Here is a 20770-nt window from a genome sequence, read left to right on the forward strand (position 1 = left end):
CAGCTGGCCTGCCGAGCTCTGCAGGGGTGTCTGCACAGCCGGTGGAAGCCACCAGCCTCCCCGGACGGGCTGACGTTCGCAGTGATTGTCACGGCCGTCCTGATGCCAGGGGCTGGGCCAGCGGTTCCCGAAATGGCCGTGACCGGCAAAGGGCTGCTTGAGAGTGACCGGTTGCTGTCGTACATGGGCAAGCGTGCACGTGTACTTGTGTGCAAATGTTGTGGGTCCTTGTACTATTTTAGAATTAAGATGGCTCGCCTCTAGAAATGCGTATTCTTAATCCTCACCGAGTCAAATCTGATACTTTGGGTGGACGATCTTTACTGGTGTGGTTGCAGGAGGAAATTTGGAAACTAAAGGAGGGAGGTGAAGAAAGGTGGCCCCACAGAAACTCCTTCTACCCGTCTGACTTGGGCAAGGAACACAAGGTCCAGTCCCCGCAAACGAGGAAGCTGCCACCATCCGGCTCAACGTGCCTCGAGGGGGCGGGCCACACGGATGCTCCCTGGCGGGGTCCCATCTGAGGCCGCGCTGCCGTGCTGTCCGCAGGCCAGCGCTCAGATGCAAGGTCCTCGCGGCCCCTGGAGGCAGTTACCAGCCCGAGGTCACTGGTCACGCACACAGGAGACAGCAGGGCCCTACCCCGGGTCCCTCCGCAGCCCTGCGTGGCGTGAGCTGGTAACAGCGCCAACTTACTCCATGTCTCTCTCCTTTGATACATTTTAGCACAGTTTAGTTAGCACAGTCGAAACACCACGTGTACACACGTAGTACATATGTTTACGTATAAATACGCGTGAAAGATCGATTGGAGATAAACAGATTGTGCATACGCATGTGTATCACCAACACTCTCAGAACTGGCCGCTTGTGCACCGAACGAATACACGAGCTCATGTGCTCCCTGTTTCTCCATCGTTCTTTCTCTCTCAACCCTCCGAACTGCTTGTTTTTTAACCTATTTATTACTAAAAGGACCTACTCCCGTGGCGGTCCAAGAGAGAGGGTCACAGAAATTAAAGTTGCATTTCTTAAGCAAATAAGTTTGACCTGTTTCTCTAGTTATAAAAAAAAAAAAAAAAAAAGTGCTAATTTACTGAATTGCTGTTCCTCCTGTAAGGAACAGAGCAGCACCTTCTTGTGATGCTCTGCTTGCGGGGGGGACACCCTCATGAAAAACAGAACGCTTAACTCACAGATGCCGGGCATCACGGACGTCACGCCGTGTGTTGTCTCTTCGGTAGGTGGTGATGGCCCTTCTCAAATATTGGCCAAAGACGCACAGTCCGAAAGAAGTCATGTTCTTAAATGAGTTAGAAGAGATCTTAGACGTAATCGAACCATCGGAATTTGTGAAGGTCATGGAACCCCTCTTCCGGCAGCTGGCCAAGTGTGTGTCCAGCCCACACTTCCAGGTACGCAGGGCGGGGGGAAGGGCCTCATGTCCGCGTCTGCGTCAGAGGTGACAGGCTTCGGGGTATCGTAGGTCATACTCGGCTTCTCGCGTAATTGGGAGGGAAACTCCCAGCCTAGCTGTACTTCGGAATAAGATGCTAGGACCTTAGTTCTGTCAAACGCACCCCAGCATCTCGACCCCCTCCCTGAAAACATGTTTCTCGCCAAGAGTGATTAGTCCTGGCCCCTCTGTGAACCTGTCTTTATGTTCAGTGTGCCCCAAATGCGTAAAACCCTGCCGTCCACAGCTGAGGGGTGGGCACTTGTAGGTGACATAAAACTCGGCCCCCACAAGCACTTTGTTGCCAACACACACACGTTCTGACTTTTGTCCCCCACCCAATCCTGTTTGAGGGGCACCCCAGTCACATCCTGCTTTCCTCGGCCCCTTGTGCAGCCTTCCGGGCCTCATTCCGAGGTCGTCCTCGGGGCCCGTGCTTAGCCTGTCTGCCTCCATTGGACGTACTGGCTTGTATCACCGGCTCACCGTGAGCAAGGCGGCCCCGCCCACAGGGGGCCACATGCCCCCCCCCCCCCCCGTTCCCGTGCCCTTGCTCACTGGCTGTCTCCACTGGGCTCCTCCTGGCCCTCCTCCAGCCACCGCACCCCCGCCTCCGCACCACCTGACACCTGCCCTTCCTCCATCAGGGCCCTCCTGGGGATGCATTCTGCCCCACACATGTCCCCTTCCTAGCTGCTGCGTGCCCCCCGACGTACCCCTTCTAGTAAATTCATTCTCCCCTCATTGGTCTTCCCCCCCCAGAACGGAAGCTCCACTCCCCCTGCTCACCGCTGACACCTCAGAGCCCCGCGCTGGGTAGGGGTCGGCGGAAGGCGTGAGGAAGGAAGGCAGTTGGCCTGTGTCCTCAGCGGTAGCCCAGGGTCCAGCGTGTGTGTTGAGTGAGTGGAGGAAAGAGTGACCGTCTTCCTGCTGTACAAGAAGTCCTCTCCCTTTGGTTGAGGGCTCTTCAGGGTTACGGTCTGGAGCGTCGGGGGTTTGTGGAGATGATTCTCTAACCCAGTGTAATTCATTGCCTGTTCACAGAGTCGTGGGGAGGGCATTGCTGGATGTTTGTCGCCATGGTCACAACAGCTGTGCCCTCCGTCTTCCAGGTGGCGGAGCGAGCGCTGTATTACTGGAACAATGAGTACATCATGAGTCTAATCAGCGACAACGCGGCCAAGATCCTTCCCATCATGTTCCCGTCCTTGTACCGCAACTCCAAGACCCACTGGAACAAGTGAGCGAGCCGGCTGCCGCCCGCGGGGCCCTGGAAAACTTGGCAAATCTTGCTGATGCCTCAGCCCAATTGGGATCAAAATCTGAGTCTGAGATAGCAGTTAAAAACCAAAACGTAGATTTGTTTGTTTGTTTGTTTGTCTGTTGGGCTTACAGTGAAGTAGGAGCGGGACTGTATCTGTGGCCTTGTCTTCGCCTCCTCGCCCCCATTTCACGCCAACACGGAGGCAGGTTTGTTGGGGCAGCGCCTTCCTGGCCTTGCCGTAGGGACCCCTCCCAAGGAGCTGACGGCGGCCGCGAAGCCTCACAGGGCGCAGTCCCCGCGGGAGCACGGGAGCCACCCTTAGCCTCGGCCACACTCTCTGGGGACCCCTCCAAGAGAGCACGGGCCACCCGCCTGTGCAAGGGCCGAGCAGGGACTAGAAACACAACCTCGGGAGTCTCGGATTTGCTTCTCTCTCCCTTGTCCTGCCCCTTTAGCAAGGATAGAGACACTGGGCAGCGGTCTTCTGACACCTTGAAGGGAACAGTCAGTGCGGGTTCCCGACTGGTGCTCGTGTCGCTTACCGTTTACGTGACTACGGGCCCCAGGGCTTTGCTGTCGCCTCCTTCTCTCCTTTCGGCCCTTTTTCTATACGATAGTCGTTCAATCAGATCTGAAAGCAGGGGGCAGAGCCTCCATACCCAGTGCCTCCCCCTTGTTTACAGGCGAGGAGAGCGGGACTCGGGGCGGTGGCCGGTGGCGGTCGGGCCACACTCGCGAGCTGGCGGTCCGGCTCGCAGGGTCTCGCGCACACCCTCCCACCGGTCCCGGCTCACGTCCTCGCCCCCTCTCGTTAGGCCACAGTTTCCTCATCTGAGAAATAGAGAATGTTGGCATCCGCCTTGGTGATTTGTGTTGATTCATCAAGAAAATCAGTGCTCACGTGCAGAAAGCACTTGCAGCCACCGTCACCTCCTTGTGAAGTTCATGGAGGTGAGGCTGATAGATGTAGGGTCCCAGGCACCTAACCGGTATCCGGTGAACGTTCGCCGTGGGCACGCGGCTGTAGGGGTCGCAGCCCCATCCGCCGGGTCCTGGGTGTGTACGGCCCAGCAGACCCCGCCTCAGTATATCGACTTTCAGCAACCTTTTCTATGTAACGTGCATTTCTCGTTGCGCTCAGCAGGTGACGGAGCGTAGCCCTCGTCCCTGTGTGTCATTTAGTGTGACAGGAGAGTCAGCAGTGACCGCTGACCGGCTGCAAAGCCCTGCCGGTTGCAAAGAAAGAAGGGTTATTTCAGGTGTTTCCAAATGCGAGTTGGGTATCATGAAGTGAGTTAAGAAGTAGCTGTGAATCCTGCAACAACCACAAAAGCAGCAGCAGCAGCAGCAGTCACGGTTTGAGGCTTAAGTTTTTCTGCCGTTGCTCACAACGCTGTGGGTTGACCAGGCTCTGCTGGGCAGTTCTTGGTTTGGGGAGGTTTTTTTGGTCTTAATTTTTCTTTTTTTTAATTATTTTTGAGAGAGAGAGAGAAAGCACAAGCAGGGGAGGGGCAGAGAGAGAGGGAGACACAGACTCTGAAACAGGCTCCAGGCTCTGAGCTGCCAGCACAGGGCCCGATGTGGGGCTCGAACCCACAAACTGTGAGATCATGACCTGAGCCGAAGGAAGTCGGACGCTTAACTAACAGCCACCCAGGTGCCCCAGGGCAGTTCTGCTGACCTCACCGCGGTCCCCTTGTGGCTGTCGTCTGATGGCAAGGGGGACTGGCGTCCTCTCCGGACCCCACTGGGTCTCAGAGCAGCGGGGCCTCCCCCCTCTCATGGGTGTCAGAGCCGGGAAGTTAAGTGCCATTAAGCTATCCTATGGTAATTTTATATTCCGTCTTCCAGAGCTCTGTTTTGGCATGATTAAAAACTTTTCTGTTCTTAATTAATAAGATTAAAAGGAAACTGACGTTTATGGGAAATAAAGGGTTTCCGTTATTGTCCCCGACACATCCCAGTGGGTTTTAATTACGTATACATTCTCAAATGTTTGTTTCTAAGAGAGAAAGGGCGTGAGTGGGGGAGGGACAGAGAGAGAAAATCCAAGCAGGCCCCTGCTGCCAGCACAGAGCCCGACACGGGGCTCAAACTCACACACGGTGAGATCAGGACCTGAGCCGAGATGAAGAGTCGGACGCTTAACCGACGGAGCCACCTAGACGCTCCTGAACTGTATTTTTTCAAGTTTCAACATTTTTTTATTCTGTTTCCAAGGAAGGTGGTTTTTGGCCGCCGTCAGCCAGGACACCGCACCGAGAGGCCTCGGGGCCGGCTGCTCCGTGAGGGGCCGAGTGGCCGCCGCACGGGCTGGGAGCCCTGGGAGCCGTCGGGCCGAGCGGGGAGGAGGAGGGCTGTGGCCGCGCAGGGTGAGGCGGGGAGGGGTGGAGGGACAGGTGGCGTGTTCGGAGCCTGAACAGGAAGTTCTGCTTACAGGACGATACACGGCCTGATCTACAACGCACTGAAGCTCTTCATGGAGATGAACCAGAAACTGTTTGACGACTGTACCCAGCAGTTCAAAGCGGAGAAGCTGAAGTAAGTTGCCCCCTTCCAAAGCTGCTCCCTCGAGGACTTTTTCCTCAGCCCTGAATAGACCTCTTCCGTTGTTTGTCCGGAAAAGCTCATCAAGTCTCTAAAGCAAAGTCAAGTCTCTCATACTTGGAAAACAAATGAAAATGTGTCGTGTTAGCTCATCTTCAGAGAACTTCTCTGTCCCCCGTTCCCCCCCCCCCCCCCGCAGTGCTGCCAGTTCAGTCGTCTCTGCAAAATGTGTGTGCGGACCTAACTTTCAGAATTTTTGCTTTTCTCGGGGAACACGTAAAGGCTGTGAGGTATAGTGATTTTTTAGGTTCACAAGGCAGGAATTTGGATTCTGTCCCATCAGATTTCTGCGAGAGAGCAAGTGCCTCTGTCAACAGAGTTCTCTTGGGCCCCTTCTGGAGCCTGGCCCGTGTCCTTCACAGAGCCAGGGCCCCACTCTCACGCTTGAAGGGTGTCAGAGTCCGGCGTGGCTCTGGGCAGATTTTATTCTTTGCTTCTCTGCCACTAGAAGCTGGCTAAGACAGAGAAACGTTGAACGAGTGTAGTTCAAATTACAGGATATTTATGAACAGCCGTCGCATTCATTCTGTAGACGGTATGTACATGTTTCCCTGCACGCCAGACCCTGTTTTAGGCTCCGGCAACACAACAGGGCACGAAACAAAAATCCGTGCCCTCGCGGGTAGTGTGGAGAGGGAAGACAGCAAAACACACAGGAGGACGGCGTGTGCAGGGTGTGAGGTGAGGGTCCGCAGAGCAGGGAAGGCGCACGGGCACACGTGCACAGGCCGTCTTCCGGGCCCCCTCCCGGCTGAGCGCGGTGTTCAGACGCGCCACCGGCCCTTCAGAGGGCAAGTATCTTAGCTTTCTGAAAAGGACCTTGCAGCACATTTTCCAGATTTAAAAAAAAAAAAAAAAAAAAAGTTGGGTCCAGGTGGTTAAGTGATTCGCCAAAGGTCATGTGACTCACTGGTGGGGGAATCTGACAGGAACCAGGTCTGAGGACCGTCCCTTCTTAAAGCCGCCCTTGTTGGGACGTCGGCTCTTAACCTCAGTGCCTTTACGCTGTGGAATGGTCTCACCTGTCATGGCTCTGTGAGCTTTTCTTCAAAATTATATAGGTCTTCTGGAGAAGCAGCGAAACCAGGAAGGACAGAGACCTGAGATGTACTCGTATAAGTCTTCCTAAGAACCCACATGCCTCCACGTGTTAAAATTCTAGCACATCTAGTCGTTAAACCTTCTCCCCTGAGTCTGGCTTGTGTTTTGCATTTCGTTTTCCGTGTTAACCTATATTGTGATCACCACTGTGAAGAATGTGGAGTAGAAACCAGAAAGTGACAGAGGGAAGCAGGTGATTGTGTTGCTGGCCTTGTCATTGTTTCCTCTCTCGAATGTGATCCCTCTCTCTAACGCCAATGACATTTTACTATTTTTCAGAGAGAAGCTAAAAATGAAAGAACGAGAAGAAGCGTGGGTTAAAATAGAAAATCTAGCCAAAGCAAACCCCCAGGTACTAAAAAGAGTAACGTGAAAACGTCTAGGGTATCTCTTGAATGTTTTTATGAGCTAGGAATGTGGCTGCATCACGGGCAGGGAGGGGGTCGGCTTCACTAACCTTGTATGTGGAAACGTCTGCAATAAAAATACTTCTCAACTTTCGTACAAGTAACTTATTTTGCCCCACCAAGTTTTTACCACAGAATTGACCCTTTTTTTCCTCTGCTTTTTCAATAAGATCTAAATCTTAACCAATATACTGTGGTAAAAAGAAAGCCAGGACACAACGTCTATTTTGGGCCCAGATTAGGATTTGCTTTCTCCTCACCAACGTCATAGATGCTGTAGCTCAAACGATACGTCCCTTTCTTTTTAATATCGAAGTCAGTCCGAAAGAAAGGAACATAGATTTGAAATCGATGAGGTACGACGTCCGTGTCCTCTTTTCGTAAAACCAGGTTCCTATACGCTGAGCCTTTTAATCGTTAAAAATTGCCTGACGTCTGCGTGTTAGCAACTAACCCTCTCTCCCGTCCTCGCTAGAAGGTTCCAGCGCGCTCTGGCAGGTGCGCGCACGCGGCGTGTCTCCCGGAGCAGGCAATGCGGTGGCCCGCACGGCGCCCGCCCTGGGGCTCCGGGGGCGGCTGGGGGTTCTGGGTTGTGTGGTCTTTGGTGTTACGCACGCTGGTCTGGGTGACTGGAGCGCTACCTCACGGGCGGGCCCTCTGGTCACCACGGGGCCGCTTTCCTGAAGATCGTCTGTGCGCCTCTCCACCACAGTAACAGCCCGCTGGCGGTCCTCAGGCTCCCAGAAAAGCTTGTACCTGACAAGAACCCCTCGGTACCCTCAAAATCCCAAAAGGCTCGTTGAGGTGAAGCTAGGTTCCAAGCCATCTGTTTCCTTGGGCCAGAGGCGGGCGTAAATCATTTACTAAGTCGGTTGTGCGGGATTCGTGGCTCTCTGACATCTCATAAAAAACAGCACGCGATCACGAAGCTAAAAGTGTGTGTTGATGTAATGTATCAATCGTGTTCCCTTTGATAAAACCGCATTCGAGAGACTTACACCTCAGGAAAGCCGAATGACGTTAAGCGAGGCCTTCCTTCCGCCCTGGAACTACCCCCCACGGCCTTTCCCTAACACGACCGATTCTGTGCTCTGCCACAGAACTGCTCTGTCCACCTGCTGGAACAGAAGGGATGTTGAACGCGAGGCTGGAATACTGACGTTTGTTCCACAACACCGTGAAAGCCCGGATCCGGGGCAGGTGGAGGTGGAGGGGCCCTGCCTGACGGCCCCGTGCAAAGGGCAGCCAGCCGGGCGTCCCGGTCAGGATCGCCAGACACCCCACCACACCCGCACCCAAAACCCACACCTGAAACCAATCAGAAAGGCTGATTTTTAGCTGTGTCGCCTGGAACATAGAAATAACCTCATGGGAAACCGCATCAAGCTTCCACGTGACAAACGACAAAGAGCGGGTTGGCTGTGTAACAAACGTGGCCTCGTTTCGCTGCTGTGCTGTCACAGGTGTGCCTTCCGAAACCGAACTTGCTCTCATTTCCCTTTTCCCGAGCTTCTGAGTTTTCTTACGTGACACGTTTCCTCCTCTGGGCCACTCTCTGCTGTGTCCCAGGCAGGCGACACTGTAAGCGCCCTGGGCTGCACCTGCGGGGAATGTGGCGTTCTGGGCGCTGTGTTGACCATCTCCCCGTTGAAACCGTATGTGACCCGAGCCCCGTGAGTCTGTCTGTCTGCATACAGCAGTCCCCGATGCAGCGTCTCCAAAAGGAAAATGCTTCACGAGCTAATGTCTCAGAGCTGAAAAGCGGGGCCTCGGGACTTGACTCTCACTTGAGAGAGAGGGCGTCTTGTCTAAATCCTAGTCTCTGCTCGCTGTCTGCAACAGCGATGACAAAAGGTAATAACCCAGTGGACGAAACATCCTGCTTCCCGTTTCCGCCATGAAAGCAGTCGGGTCTTTCAGGCTTTGGCTCAGCATCTCAAATCTGCCTTTTTGAGGAACCGATTTAATAGCTTCTTTTTAGGGCGCATCCCCAGCAGGGCACTGTCTGCTCACTGACCTGTATCTGGAGGTCTCCCCATCTGTCCTGGGCTGGGGGGTCTACGGCGGCTCCTTTGGGGGGGGTCTTAATGTCCCGCATCATTTAGGTTTTTTTTAAGTCACGAAATACTGAGGATTTCTAACGTAAATGTGTTTTCCGACTCCGCCAAAGAGGCCAAGTCACAGGTGACTGCTTATTTCCGCCTGACTTTGGCGGGATTCGTGTGCAAGGGAGACAGGCACTCGTGTGAAATCGGGTGCCACCTGCTTCCCTCTGAGAGACGGGCCCCTCGGGGCGACGTGTGTGTTCCTTCACCCTGCCGTGACCCCAGCCTCAGCAGAGGTTTTTACTCCTCGTAAGAATCCTCTCCTGCGGTGGCCGCCGTGTGGCACTTTCGTTGCTGAGACCAGCCTGTAGCATTCTTGTTCCCACCTCTCTTTGCCCTGAGCTCCAGAGAGGACTAGGGGCCCCGCACGGCTCTCCCACTCCCACATGGAGTGCGCCCTGCTTTTCCCTCAGAGCAGCCAGAAGCTGAAATGCTGGTTAAAAAGCAACCCCTGTGCCTCCTCGTGAGAGTCATGGTTCCTCGTGCTGCTCTGAGCCCCTGAGGTGCTGTGCCCAGGCAGCCACTGCACTTGGCAGATGGGCACCAGCCGGGTGTCCTGAGTCACGGGACTTTCCCCACATACCAAGACGAGAACAGGACACAGCTTCAAGGAGCTTAGGATCTGTGAGGGGAGCCAGATGGAAGCAAAGAGAATTCATTTCAGATGGTCAGATTATGACCCATGAGATGCTGGAGAGGAAGCCAGGAGGTCTGCTTCCTGCCTCTGACGGGGACGCATAAAGACACCCTGTGGCGGTGGCACAGCCACGGCCGAGGTGTCCCCAGAAGGAGGGCTGAGCTCCTTGGAGGGGAAGTCTCAAAGGGGACCTCCCCAGCCTGAATTTGGGGGAAGGTCCTCGAGGCAGAGAGAGCAGAGTCAGGAATCCGAGTTGTTTGGCACAGGTGGACTGTTGGCTGTGGAGGAGGGGCTGGGTTGGTCTGAACGAGGGACGAAGCTGGAGACGGAACAAATGTCGATTTTATCCCCAAAATGGATGCAGGTGTTAGTGTCTTAAGGAGAGAAGTGGTGTCGTCAGACTTGCATTCCAGAAAGTTCTTTGTGGCAGCCAGGAGGATGGTGTACTGGGAGGGGCCCGCCCTGGGGGCTCTCGTAGAAGTATGTGGCTGCGGCTGGGTTGACAGGAATGGTGGGGCGGAGGGCCGTGTCTGAGGGCCCAACAGCGCTGTGAACAGAGGCCAGGCAGGGAGACCCCCAGGGAGCGGGGAGCCATCGGGAGGGGCAGGGAGGCAGGAGGGGAACCGGAGCAGTCTCGGGGCGGTTGTGTTCCATCCGTTGGGCCCGTCGTGTCCGGAGAGGCCGGGAGGGTAAAACCCGATGACTGGCTTAGCAGCCAAGAGCTCCCCCACCCCGACATCTGTGGTACCATTGGAGGGGCTGTGGGGAGGGAGTGGGGGTGCGGGCAGCTCCCTCAGTCCCTCCCGTCGGCCCAGTGACGTGTTTGTTGCCAAGCGTGACAGGCTTGCGGGGCACCTGCTTGCGGCTCCCCCACCCCCGTGTCTTCCTCCCCTGCCCTCCCCCTCACAGACAAAGGGGACACGTAGCTCACTGTCACCATCACAGCAGCCCTCTGCCGTGACCTTACCCCGCGTCCTACTCAGAGACAGAGACGCCCGTGGCCAGAAACGAGTCTGCGGCTCCCAGAGCCCAAGGACGGTGGGTCCCAGGGCCGCCCGGACCCGAAGGCACACCAGCCCTTCCCTCCATGCCCGGCCCCGGGGTCGCAGCGTGCAACCCAGCCGTCCCAGCCGGCTGACGGAGTTCCGGCTAGAGAGCAGAGATGCCGAGGGTATGGACACGGGGGTGGGACTGATAAGGCGGTTCCAGTGAGTTAGAGAGTGGGGTGAAGGGGTGAGGCCGGCAGGTGCGTGCGGCCGGGGTGGTGAGCGGGGCTGTCGGCATGGAGCGGTCCAGGTGGGCACGTGGACTCCGGCCCGGGGACCGGGGAAGGCTCTGGAAGGGAGGCTGCAGCCTGCGTCGCGCTCCTTGGCCGGTGCCCCGCGGGCCGAGGAGAATGAAAGGGCTCTGGTTTGTGAGGCCCCGCAGGTGCGGGCCGGAGGGGGACCCCGGGGAGGGCGCCGGCGGGGAGACGTGCCCCCCCCCCCCCCCAGGATGAGGCCCTTGGCATCCGGAGCCTGAGCGCGAACAGAGAGGGGCTCCCAGCTTTGCGTTGCAGCATGCGGTGTGTGGTGAAGCGAACACCGTGAGCCTCCCGGTGGCAATGGGGACGGACGGGCCTCTGTCTGAAGATGTGCAGACGCTGAGAGAGACCGTGAGCGGACAGGCCCGCCAGGTAACAGCGCGCAGAGCTGAGCCAGGGTGCGCCCGCGCTAGTTTGTTTAAGAAACACTTGTAGGAGGTGACGGGATCCAGGCCAGCGCCTTCGGTGTGAGCCCAGCGAGAGACTCCGTGTCGGGAAGCTCAGGGACAGTCGCTGCTCCATGCGTCCTAACGACCAAAGTACCGGACGGAATCTTTGAGCGTTTTGATTATTTGCCTCGTTTATGTTAACAGTAATGATCTCAGCCCTTAACTGTCCTTCAGATGTCACCCTGGGCGAAAATCAGACCTTTGGCAGTGGTGTCTCTCCATGCTCTTCCCTCTGCACTGTCCCACGTGCTATGGTGCCGGGGCGTCCCCTGCCACGCCCCCACGGCCCCAGGACACTGGGCAGAGAGCCTCATTCTCCTCCCCTTTGCACTGCCTCCCGGGGCCGCTCAGGAGCCAGGGACACCTGCAGGCCGGGATTGTTGTCAGGACCACCTCACGCCACGCCTGTGCTCAGGTGGTTTGTTTCCATGGTGGCAGAAATACGTGTTCAGATCACCACCGATCCAGAGACAGACGTTTCTTACTAAACCGGGAGGATGTACCGTGTGGGCTCCGAAGAGGGTCATGTGCCAAGTCCCTGCCTGCGTGAGGAGCCTGTCGCCTGCTGAGTTTCTCTGAACGTGCCTACCTGTCTTCAGTTCCTGGGACCCAACACAGTCCTGCCTGGATCGGGGCGCGGGGGGACGTGGGCCTCGCTGACTCTGCAACTTGAATCCCCGGGGGCCAGCTTCACAAGTCCTGGTGACACCCAGCGCTACGATGCCAAAGCCTGAGAGGTCACGCGGGCCAGCCGTGTTGGGCACCGGATACAGGTGGATGCAGCGTCGTCAGTGCTTGGAACCCACTGAAGCAGAGAGGGTGCTAGTAAGATTCCATTCCCCACCTGCTCGGATGGGGTCAAGCGTTGGCAAGAGCACGGGACCTCCGCCGTCCAGGCTGCACGGGGCTGCCGAGCCCTCGAAGCGTGGCCACCTACACCGAGCTGTTGTGCTGTCAGCCTACAGCACGGGAGCTCCCAGGCTCGGTATGAAGAAAAGAATGCAAAAACCGCTCATTCGTAATTTTCCGTTGTTGCGATGGTAATAGCATCTGGGGTATATCGGGCCGAATAAAAAATACTTTTAAAATTAATTTCATCTATTGCCCTTTACTTTTTTAATGTGGCTACTAGAAAACTTGGAGTTCCATACTTGGAACACGTTATTTTTCCATTGGGTAGCACTGGTCCAGACTCCTTTTTTCACAGAGCTGCCCGAAGAGGGCGACCCCACTGACCAAGTCCATGCCGCTTCCTGCCCAGCCAGCCCCTAGCCTTCGCTGAAGATCAAACCTTGAAAATACAGAGGAGAAACGCAGAACACTCCTAGTAAATGTAATCCAGGTAGATTCCATAATTTCCTTACAATTAATATTCTTAGCAATGAACAAAGTGAAGAAAAAAATTATATTTTTCTCTTCACTGGCTCTGGGGGGTGTTAATTTTCCTACTTCATTTTTTTTTTTTTTTTTTTTTTAACCGGGACAGGGTCATTTTTTAAACTACCGTTTCGGTTTTACGGCTCACAGTATGCTAAAGCCATGAGAGCTTGCCCATCACTTGCAGACTCAGAGAAAATCAGATCAGTGTCCCTCCTACCAGGACGTTGCCCAAGAGTCTGTGACCACATTCGTTTTTAAGTCATGTAGACCATGCGGAGTTGGAAAGGAAATGGGCCGAAAGGAAATTGTGCATTAAATAGTTTGGCTTTGGAGGCTTTTGGGTTTGTTCAGTTTTCTGTTTTGGAGGGTTTTGTTTTTTTTGTTTTTGTTTTTTTTTTTTGGTACACCCTTTGGTCCAGGGAGAGAATGACGTGTCCAGAATGTAATGGAGGTGTACGTTATGGTCCTATTTATGATTTAAGGTGACTCTAAGGGATCAAGTATTTGTTCAAGAATGCAAACCAAAAGAGCATTCTAATGTTGAGTGAAAAACTGCCTCTTAGAGTTACCCTAGTATTTGTGGGCCCGCCAGTCCCGAGAACACCTTCCACATGGTGGACGCACCCCCCTTTCCTTAGCACAGGGCACAGCTCCTTCCCAGGGGAGCACCTTCCACATAACATGAAGGGATCGCTGTCTAATCACCTACCCACTTAGTGCTGAGTTTCCTAGAGAACTCTTGTATCCTGACTCTTGAAATGAGATGAAGTAAGGTTTTCTATGTATTCGACAGTTCTACAAAAATTATTTGCCCGCCCCTGCCTCTTAGATTTCTATGATCATGTTCCTGGGTCAGAAGACTGATGCCATTAAAATACCACTTCTCCCCAAATTAACGTGATCTCAGTCAGACTCCCAGCACACTTTTTATTTTTTTTAATGACATGTGGATTCCAAAATTCATATGGAAACACAGAGGACCCAGAGTAGCCAAAACAACTTTGAAAAAGAATAAAACTGGAAGATTAATACCACCCAATTTGAAGACTTCTTACCGATTTCAACAGTTCAGTGGAATCCACCCCTCCCCCAATCTCAAACTATCCTGATGAATATATTTATAGTGCAGGCTCTTAGGTATAATATTTGATACGATAGACTCTTACGAATTTGAAAAATGTTGGAGTCATATTCCTGAAACTCTCAAAAACTCTGCTGTTAAAGCAAGGAGAAGATACCTAGATGCAGGAAAGTTATGTGCACGATTCGGAGAGCGAATAACAGCTGAAAATTAAAATCTGAATATTTTCAGTGCGCTTCTAATTTTGTGTTTGGCTGATTTTATTTTTTGCAAAATAAGTCCACCCTTACGTAAAACGATTTGAACGTCAGCCAGAACGGGAGGCGTAGGAGGTGGATGGCAGGACTGTACCAGGGGAGGGAAGGAAGTCCTCCGGGAGGGGGGGCAGTGCTTGGTTGGAATTTTCTAGAGAAATTCAAATTCTGTGTTGACCTGTGAGAACCATGGTTTGTTTTGTTTTTGAGAAACTTGAATAACCCTACCTAGAACATCCGAAGAAAAATAGTAAATCGCGTGTTTATGACATTTCTACCAGAGAGGTTTAAAATGTTCACGATCCTCATTGTTAAGTCAGTTGGGAGAAAAGCAGCGTCAACCACGCAAAGAAAGAAGGTGTAGACAGACGAAAGGTGGGAAGCGAAGGTACAACTTAACACGTAGAGTGTGTTTAAGGCTCGTGTCCTCGGGCGAAGCCCTGACAAACTGACGTTGGACATGAAGTATTTTCCCGCTTCCCCCTGTCATTCCAGCCTGTGGTGGGAAGGACCGAGGGGGTCCCTCGAGAAGCCCTGACTCGTTGTGTCCTCAGTGGCGTCGTAAACACGCGCACCGTCGTGTGTCCGCGAGGCCTGCTCTGCTACCACTTAACTGTATGAACTTGGCCTTTCAGACCTGCGGACGCGCCGCCGACAGAGGCCCGGCCTCCAGCCCTTCCTTGCTCTCCCCCCACCCCCACCCCGCCATCCCCTCTGCTCGTGCTCCCTCCTCCTTCCCTGCCTGCTGTGCTTCTGGTCTTTTCCCCCTCGCGGTCCGTGAAGATCACGCTCTGCCCTACCCGCCAGGCTAAGATGCCCACGCAGAAAGGCCCAGACGTGCCCGGCACCCTTGCCGACCCTTCGGGTGCTCGGGGCTCGTGTCTGTTCTCTCCGCTTGCCCGCACTGGTTCCAGTTCCGAGGTTTTCACCGGTGGCTTTTTCTGTCGAAAAGTTGCTTCTCTGGAATGAAGGCCTGTGTCGGCAGTGATTAAATATTTCCAGGACGTCAAAGTGTTGGTTTCGTTTGGCCTCGCTTAGGCTTTGTTTTACAGCTGCACGTGGAAGGGACACAAAATCCAGGGTAGAATTTTCCCTCTTGAGTGTCTTGTGGGCCAAAAGCAAACGTGCGTCGGCACCGTGACTGACAGTCCTCGGGGCGCGTGCCCTCACGGCCTCCTGATGCGGGCGGCTCTCCAGAAACCATCTCTGGCTAGTTTTCAGGGGGAGAACTCAAAATCCCCACCTTTACCATCACTGAGTGTTAATTTCCAAGTAACATTTCTAGAAATATTCCTAACATGTCGCACAACGTTCCCTCCGAACCCTGACGGTGTTGCCGTTTCCGTAGATAAATTTGCAGAAAATCTCCCCAGGAAATGTTAGCTCTGCAAAAGATGGGAACTTTTCACGTATGACTTCTCCGCAGGCTCTGGAATTGTTCTTAAAAGCCAGGAAAAGTCTCCTTTCTGTCTGCTGAGGGTAGACATCCAGGAACTGTGAGAGGCTGTGGTTATGTCCTTCCTGTCAGACGACTGACTTCCCTCGAATTTTCTCCGATAAGGCATTAGTTCTCTACCGCAAAGAGAATGTGTTCTCTTTAAACTCTGTCTTCTTTTTGATGGAGACGCGAAGCAGAAAGGCTTGGTTCTGGTTAAAGTGTGCAACTAATTGGCAGTCTTCTGGTGGATATATGGCGTTGAGATGCCTTAGTTGGCTCGTTTCGTTTCAGAAGTACTGGCAGTAATGCGGTAGCTCTGCGTCAAAACTGAGTGATTTGTGGAATTGCTATTCATGGAGATGTGGGCGCTTTCGGTGCAAACTGCCCAGATCAGGCCCCCCACCCCGCTTTCTTTGCAGATTCACGATGCGCTAAAGCCTCGTGGAAAACCAGGAATCTTTTTTTAAAAATGTTTAAGTGAAGGGGCGCCTGGGGGGCTCAGTCAGTTAAGCATCCGACTTTGGCTCAGGTCATAATCCCGTGGTTCATGGGTTCGAGCCCCGCGTCGGGCTCTGTGCTGACAGCTCGGAGCCGGGAGCCTGCTTCGGATTCTGTGTCTCCCTTTCTCTCTGCCCCTTCCCCACTCATGCTCTGTCTCTCTCTCTCACAAAAATAAATAAGCGTTAAAAGAAATAAATAAATACGATTAAGTAAAACCTAAAAACTGAACTTGAGGAAGAGGACGAGGTAGAGAAGGGGGTCTTTTATTTCTTATTCTTAATATTGGGAAATTTTACGTGAATAATTAAAATACTGTTTTTCTAAGTCCTAGAGGGCTTGTCCCCACGAGCGACCCATTTAGCACCTCTTCCCTTGAAGACCTTTTTCCAAATTTGACAGAAGTTTGAGACCTTTGCTTGACTCCAAATCCAGCGTTAATGTGTTTCTCTTCCATTCGCTTTATCCACCTCCAAAGGAAATTTCCACTTTCTGAACGGCTTCGGTAGCGGGCATCGGCATAAAAATGCCTTTCGTCCCCTTTGATGAAGTAGGAGGTTTTTGATAGCGATGAGATTTGCTGAAACCAGTGGATTTGCAAGACAGAGGGGTGTGGAGTGCTGGGTGCAGAGCCATACTTTTTAGACCGGATTGCCAGCCCATCACCCTGGTGGTTAGGTCGTCTCCAACGGCCCAGGCCGTGGGGGGTGAGGCCCGCGCCGCAGAGTTCTCAGGGCAGCCCTGGAGCGTGCGTGCTGGGCTCCCGGCCCACGGCTGCCCTCTGACCCCTGCGTGGCCTCGTTGGTCGCCAACGTCCCTGCATTTTTGATTCCAGGCCCAGAAAGATCTGAAGAAGGACCGGCCCCTCGTGCGCCGCAAGTCTGAGCTGCCTCAGGACCTCCACACCAAGAACGCCTTGGAGGCTCACTGCAGAGCTGACCAGCTGGTCTCCCAGGACGGGCGCTAGTCCCCCGGAGGACCGCGTCGGGCTGGGGACACCTGCTCTCTCCTGGAGTCTGTAGAAAATACATCCCTTGTGTGCCATACAAATCAGTTACACTCAGAGTCCGAGCTTTTCTTCCACCCCGTTCGTTCTGTAGGCAGCGACACACTCTGCCTCAGCTCGAGATTAGGAGTTCAAACAATGGTGGCTTCCCCGATGCGTCCGTGGAGCCCGAGGGCCACCGGCCGCGTCCCCGGCGCGTCGTCTCGGCCCCCGCACGGCCCCCGTAAGACGGCTTCCCCAAATCAGAGCTAAGGAGAGCACCCTACACATCTTCACGTTCGGCCCAGAAGGAATCTGCGATCGTTTACCATAAGTGGTTCTGTGATCGTGTGGATGTGCTTCAGATCAGAGGAACACTCGAAACAGAAGCGCGTCGCGTATTCTTGAAGACTCTACAACCTCTTCGACTGTTTCCACGTGACTGTTGCGCCAGTAGTCAGTCGTTTTCTCTCCTTGCTCTCTCTCTCTTTTTTTCCCTTTTCATCTCGGTGAAGTGGTCCTTTGCTGTCATCATTCTAACACAACTTACTGGGAAAAGTGACATGACAATCCTCGGCCACTGTGTTTTCCTGAGGTGTTTCTTTACTTTGCCTGATGACCCGTGTGTGTGTTACTCTCGTGTACAGCTAAAGCCATACTTCCAAGCCCGCGGCCCAGCACCAGGGACTCCACGAGTGAGCTCGTAGGAGAAACGTGTTTTTAGAAAACACCTTTCTCCGTCCACCTTGACCGGAATTGGAATTTTTAAAACGATGTGTCCCCTTTTTCCTTTTTCTTTGCATTTTTTTGTCCCTACTGACACACGGTTGCCCTTTAACGAGGCTCTTGAATGAATAAAATTCTCATCTCTAAAAATTGATTTGATACATTTTGTAGAAAGTTAGAACGAGACCCTCTCGAGCTCGGCCAGTCCGGCCCCCGCCTCTGGGCATAAAGTAACAAAAATGCCACCAAACACCACCGTCCGTGCCGGGCGCTGCCCTGACATCCGCTGGGTGCCAGACGCGGGCCCGAGGGCTCGGACGGGCAGCCGCCAGGGCTGCGGTGAGTCCCTCCCAGCCGACCAGAGCACGCGGTATAAACACCTCATCGGGAAAAGACACTGTCTGAGTTTCCATGGGTCTTCAAATGCTGCTATAGATCCACAGATTTCCCTGCATGTTCTGAGCTTTCTGTTTGAATGGAACCGCACGAGGAGAAAAACCCTTCACCCGGGGTGCGTCTGCTCCGTATTTCTCTCAGGGTGGCCAGTATTTTGACTTCCTTATCCTGCTTGAAAGCTATTTGAGATGTGTACTGCTATCCCGAGCAAGTGATTCAGTTTCCTTGGTCTGTGGCATAAGATGATACAAGTTCATGTTAAATGTCGCTGATGCACAGAAGATAAGATGTGGCTTCTGTCAGGCTGTCTGTTCCGACTCGAGGTCGTGGGCATCCGCTGACACGTTGTGGGAAGCGGACCTGGGCCCCGGGCAGCTGTGACGCCTGCTGCTCCCGGGGTCGCCTCCGTCCCTCCGTCCGCAACGTCTGTGTCCCCGTGTGCCGGAGGAAGGTTGCAGAGGGGGGTGGCAGGGTGGGCCCCGTGTTCGGAGCAAGGGCTCACTGAAAAAAACTGCCCCAGCTGGAAGCAGGAAGGGCCACCTTGGGAGAAGAAACGCTTCCTGAGAAACTTGACAAGTACCTATCAATTGTACCATTATGAAATGTATCCTTTAAACACAAAAAGTTTAGATGCCTTCTCCTTTTGAGGGAAAAAGGGTGCTTTTTATTGTATAAAGCAGCGTCTTATGTATTTTGATATACCATTGTTTGAACTTCCGTCTTTAGCTGATAGATCCTCAGATATCCTTGATTTTGGATGTTCAGTATGTGTGCGAGAGAGAGGGTCCTGGGAAGGCCCCCCCCTCTGCCCTCGGTAAAAAGCGAAATATCCTTGTCTGGGTGACTGCATAAAGCTCAGCCTGTAAAAACACCTTTTCTGTCGAGCTTTTATCTCTGCTCTTTATTGAAGACAAACATTCACCAAAAAGGGGGGGAAAAAAAAAGTTTTGAGAGAAACTAATTTTCTTTGACGAGAGTATTATTTCATATTTTGGCCTATTAAAGTTTTCCTAGTTAGTAATCAGATTCCCTGTGCTAATTGTTCGACTTCTATAAGATACACCATTTATTATATTATATAGATACACCGTTTATTCTGCACCAAACTGATTTCAAAAGTACGACATCGAGAACAAACTGGTGACTGTTTTTCTTCATAAAGTCCTGCATTCGGCATCTTCACTGTTTCCAGACTATCTGTACATCAGAAATGTCACTATTCCGAGTGTCTTTTTAGTGTGGCTTTAGTATGGCTTCCTTTTAATATTGTACATACATTGTATCTTTGTTTTATGGTAATAAGTAATAAAAATGTAGACTTCATATTTTGTACAAAATGTCCTATGTACAGAATAAAAAAAAGTTCATAGAAACAGCAAAAATAGGTAAGTGGCACAATTATTTTTCTTTAGAAGATATCTGTAACTTTACGCTTTAGTGAAATGTTAAGTACCTACATATTTTTTAACATTTTGTAATTCAGAACTTTTTGTTTCGACATTGTTTATGAAGAGGAAACTTCATACACTCGCCATTTAATATGCTCTTTTATCTAATTTTAAAAAACTCTAAAAATGGTGTATTATATGGACTAAATAAAGAACATGTGAATTTTACTGCTCATCATGAAACTAAATTTAGCCACGGTGTCGGGCCAGCTGGTCCTGGTCACTATCGAGTTTCCCTCCGGGCTAGGCAGCCATGCCTGGGACACCGACCGGGGGATGGGCAGTGTGGACAGAGTCCCTCACTCCAGCCGGGCGTGTGCTGGGCCCTCCTGGGCTCGTCCCGTGGGCTCATCCTTCACTTCCCTAGGGGAGAAAGCAATGGTGCCTTTCTCCACCAGCTCTCCTCTCCTCTCCCGAGTAGGCACATGTGAGTCAGAACACGGTTTCTAGAAATGGAATCATTTGAGCCCAAATCGTGATGTTTAAAAGGATTCTGGAAAAAAGAAATTAATGTCTTGCAAACAGAATCGCTGAGAATCTGAATTTGGGGTCCCCCCCCCTCTTCTTCACGGGGATCTTCACCGACCCCACCAGTGCTGTTGATGAAAAGTCAACCAAAGACGCAGAGTCGAGTTACTTCCTCACGTCGTTGCCACGAACCGCCCATGCCCTTGGCTGTGCTGGGTGACATTCCAGCCGGCGGGTGGGGCTCACTAGTTCCCTCTCTCTCTCTGTCCCAAGTCTTGTGACACCCTCACCAGTAAAAGCCCAGGAGGTGCCGCCCTGGGCCCGGGGGTGTATTGGAGGGGCCCAGCCCCCCCGCGGCGCATGGTCCTTGCACATGGTAACTCCATGGGGAAGTTTGGGGAACCGCGCGTACCCCACTTCACCCCGGGCAGGTACGCTGGTCAGAGGACACCTTAAACGTGGCGCAGCAAGGAGCTCGCTGGGCCCTGGGACCAGGTGGTGGACCGGGGGAAGCCAAGGGTAGCACCCTGGGGCGCAGGAGCCCCTGGGAGAGCCCAGTAAATGGATGCTTGCCCTGGTCTGAGTCCAGCGTCGTGCCGCCCTTCTCGCACGCCAGCGGGGGCCCCGGCTGTGTCTCCTTCCCCGAGAACCGGAACCTTCGTGCTGTCGGGGGCTGCCCGACGCTGTGTTCCTTTACTTCTCATGGCCCGGCAAAGCATCTGCCCGTGTTCATCCTCGCCGACCGGTGAGGACACGGGCTCGCAGAG

The 20770-nt window shown here is 53.2% G+C and overlaps 1 protein-coding gene across 4 annotated transcripts in view; it reads left to right on the forward strand.

The window, feature by feature from the left end:
* Positions 1-19703, forward strand: part of PPP2R5C (protein phosphatase 2 regulatory subunit B'gamma) — a 130404-nt gene extending 110701 nt beyond the window's left edge. For 3 of the 4 annotated variants that reach the window (XM_045452125.1, XM_045452126.1, XM_045452127.1), the window contains 5 exons: positions 1245-1415; positions 2569-2696; positions 5160-5261; positions 6708-6780; positions 16816-19703. In XM_045452125.1, the coding sequence (XP_045308081.1) occupies positions 1245-1415; positions 2569-2696; positions 5160-5261; positions 6708-6780; positions 16816-16947 (606 nt within the window). In that variant the 3' untranslated portion in view covers positions 16948-19703. Of the gene's footprint in view, positions 1-1244; positions 1416-2568; positions 2697-5159; positions 5262-6707; positions 6781-11135; positions 11253-16815 lie in introns of all 4 variants that reach the window. The other variant, XM_045452128.1, reaches the window with a different exon arrangement.
* The last annotated feature ends 1067 nt before the right edge of the window (positions 19704-20770 follow it).

This window comes from Leopardus geoffroyi, chromosome B3 (genome assembly GCF_018350155.1).
Source record: "Leopardus geoffroyi isolate Oge1 chromosome B3, O.geoffroyi_Oge1_pat1.0, whole genome shotgun sequence".
NCBI lineage: Eukaryota > Metazoa > Chordata > Mammalia > Carnivora > Felidae > Leopardus > Leopardus geoffroyi.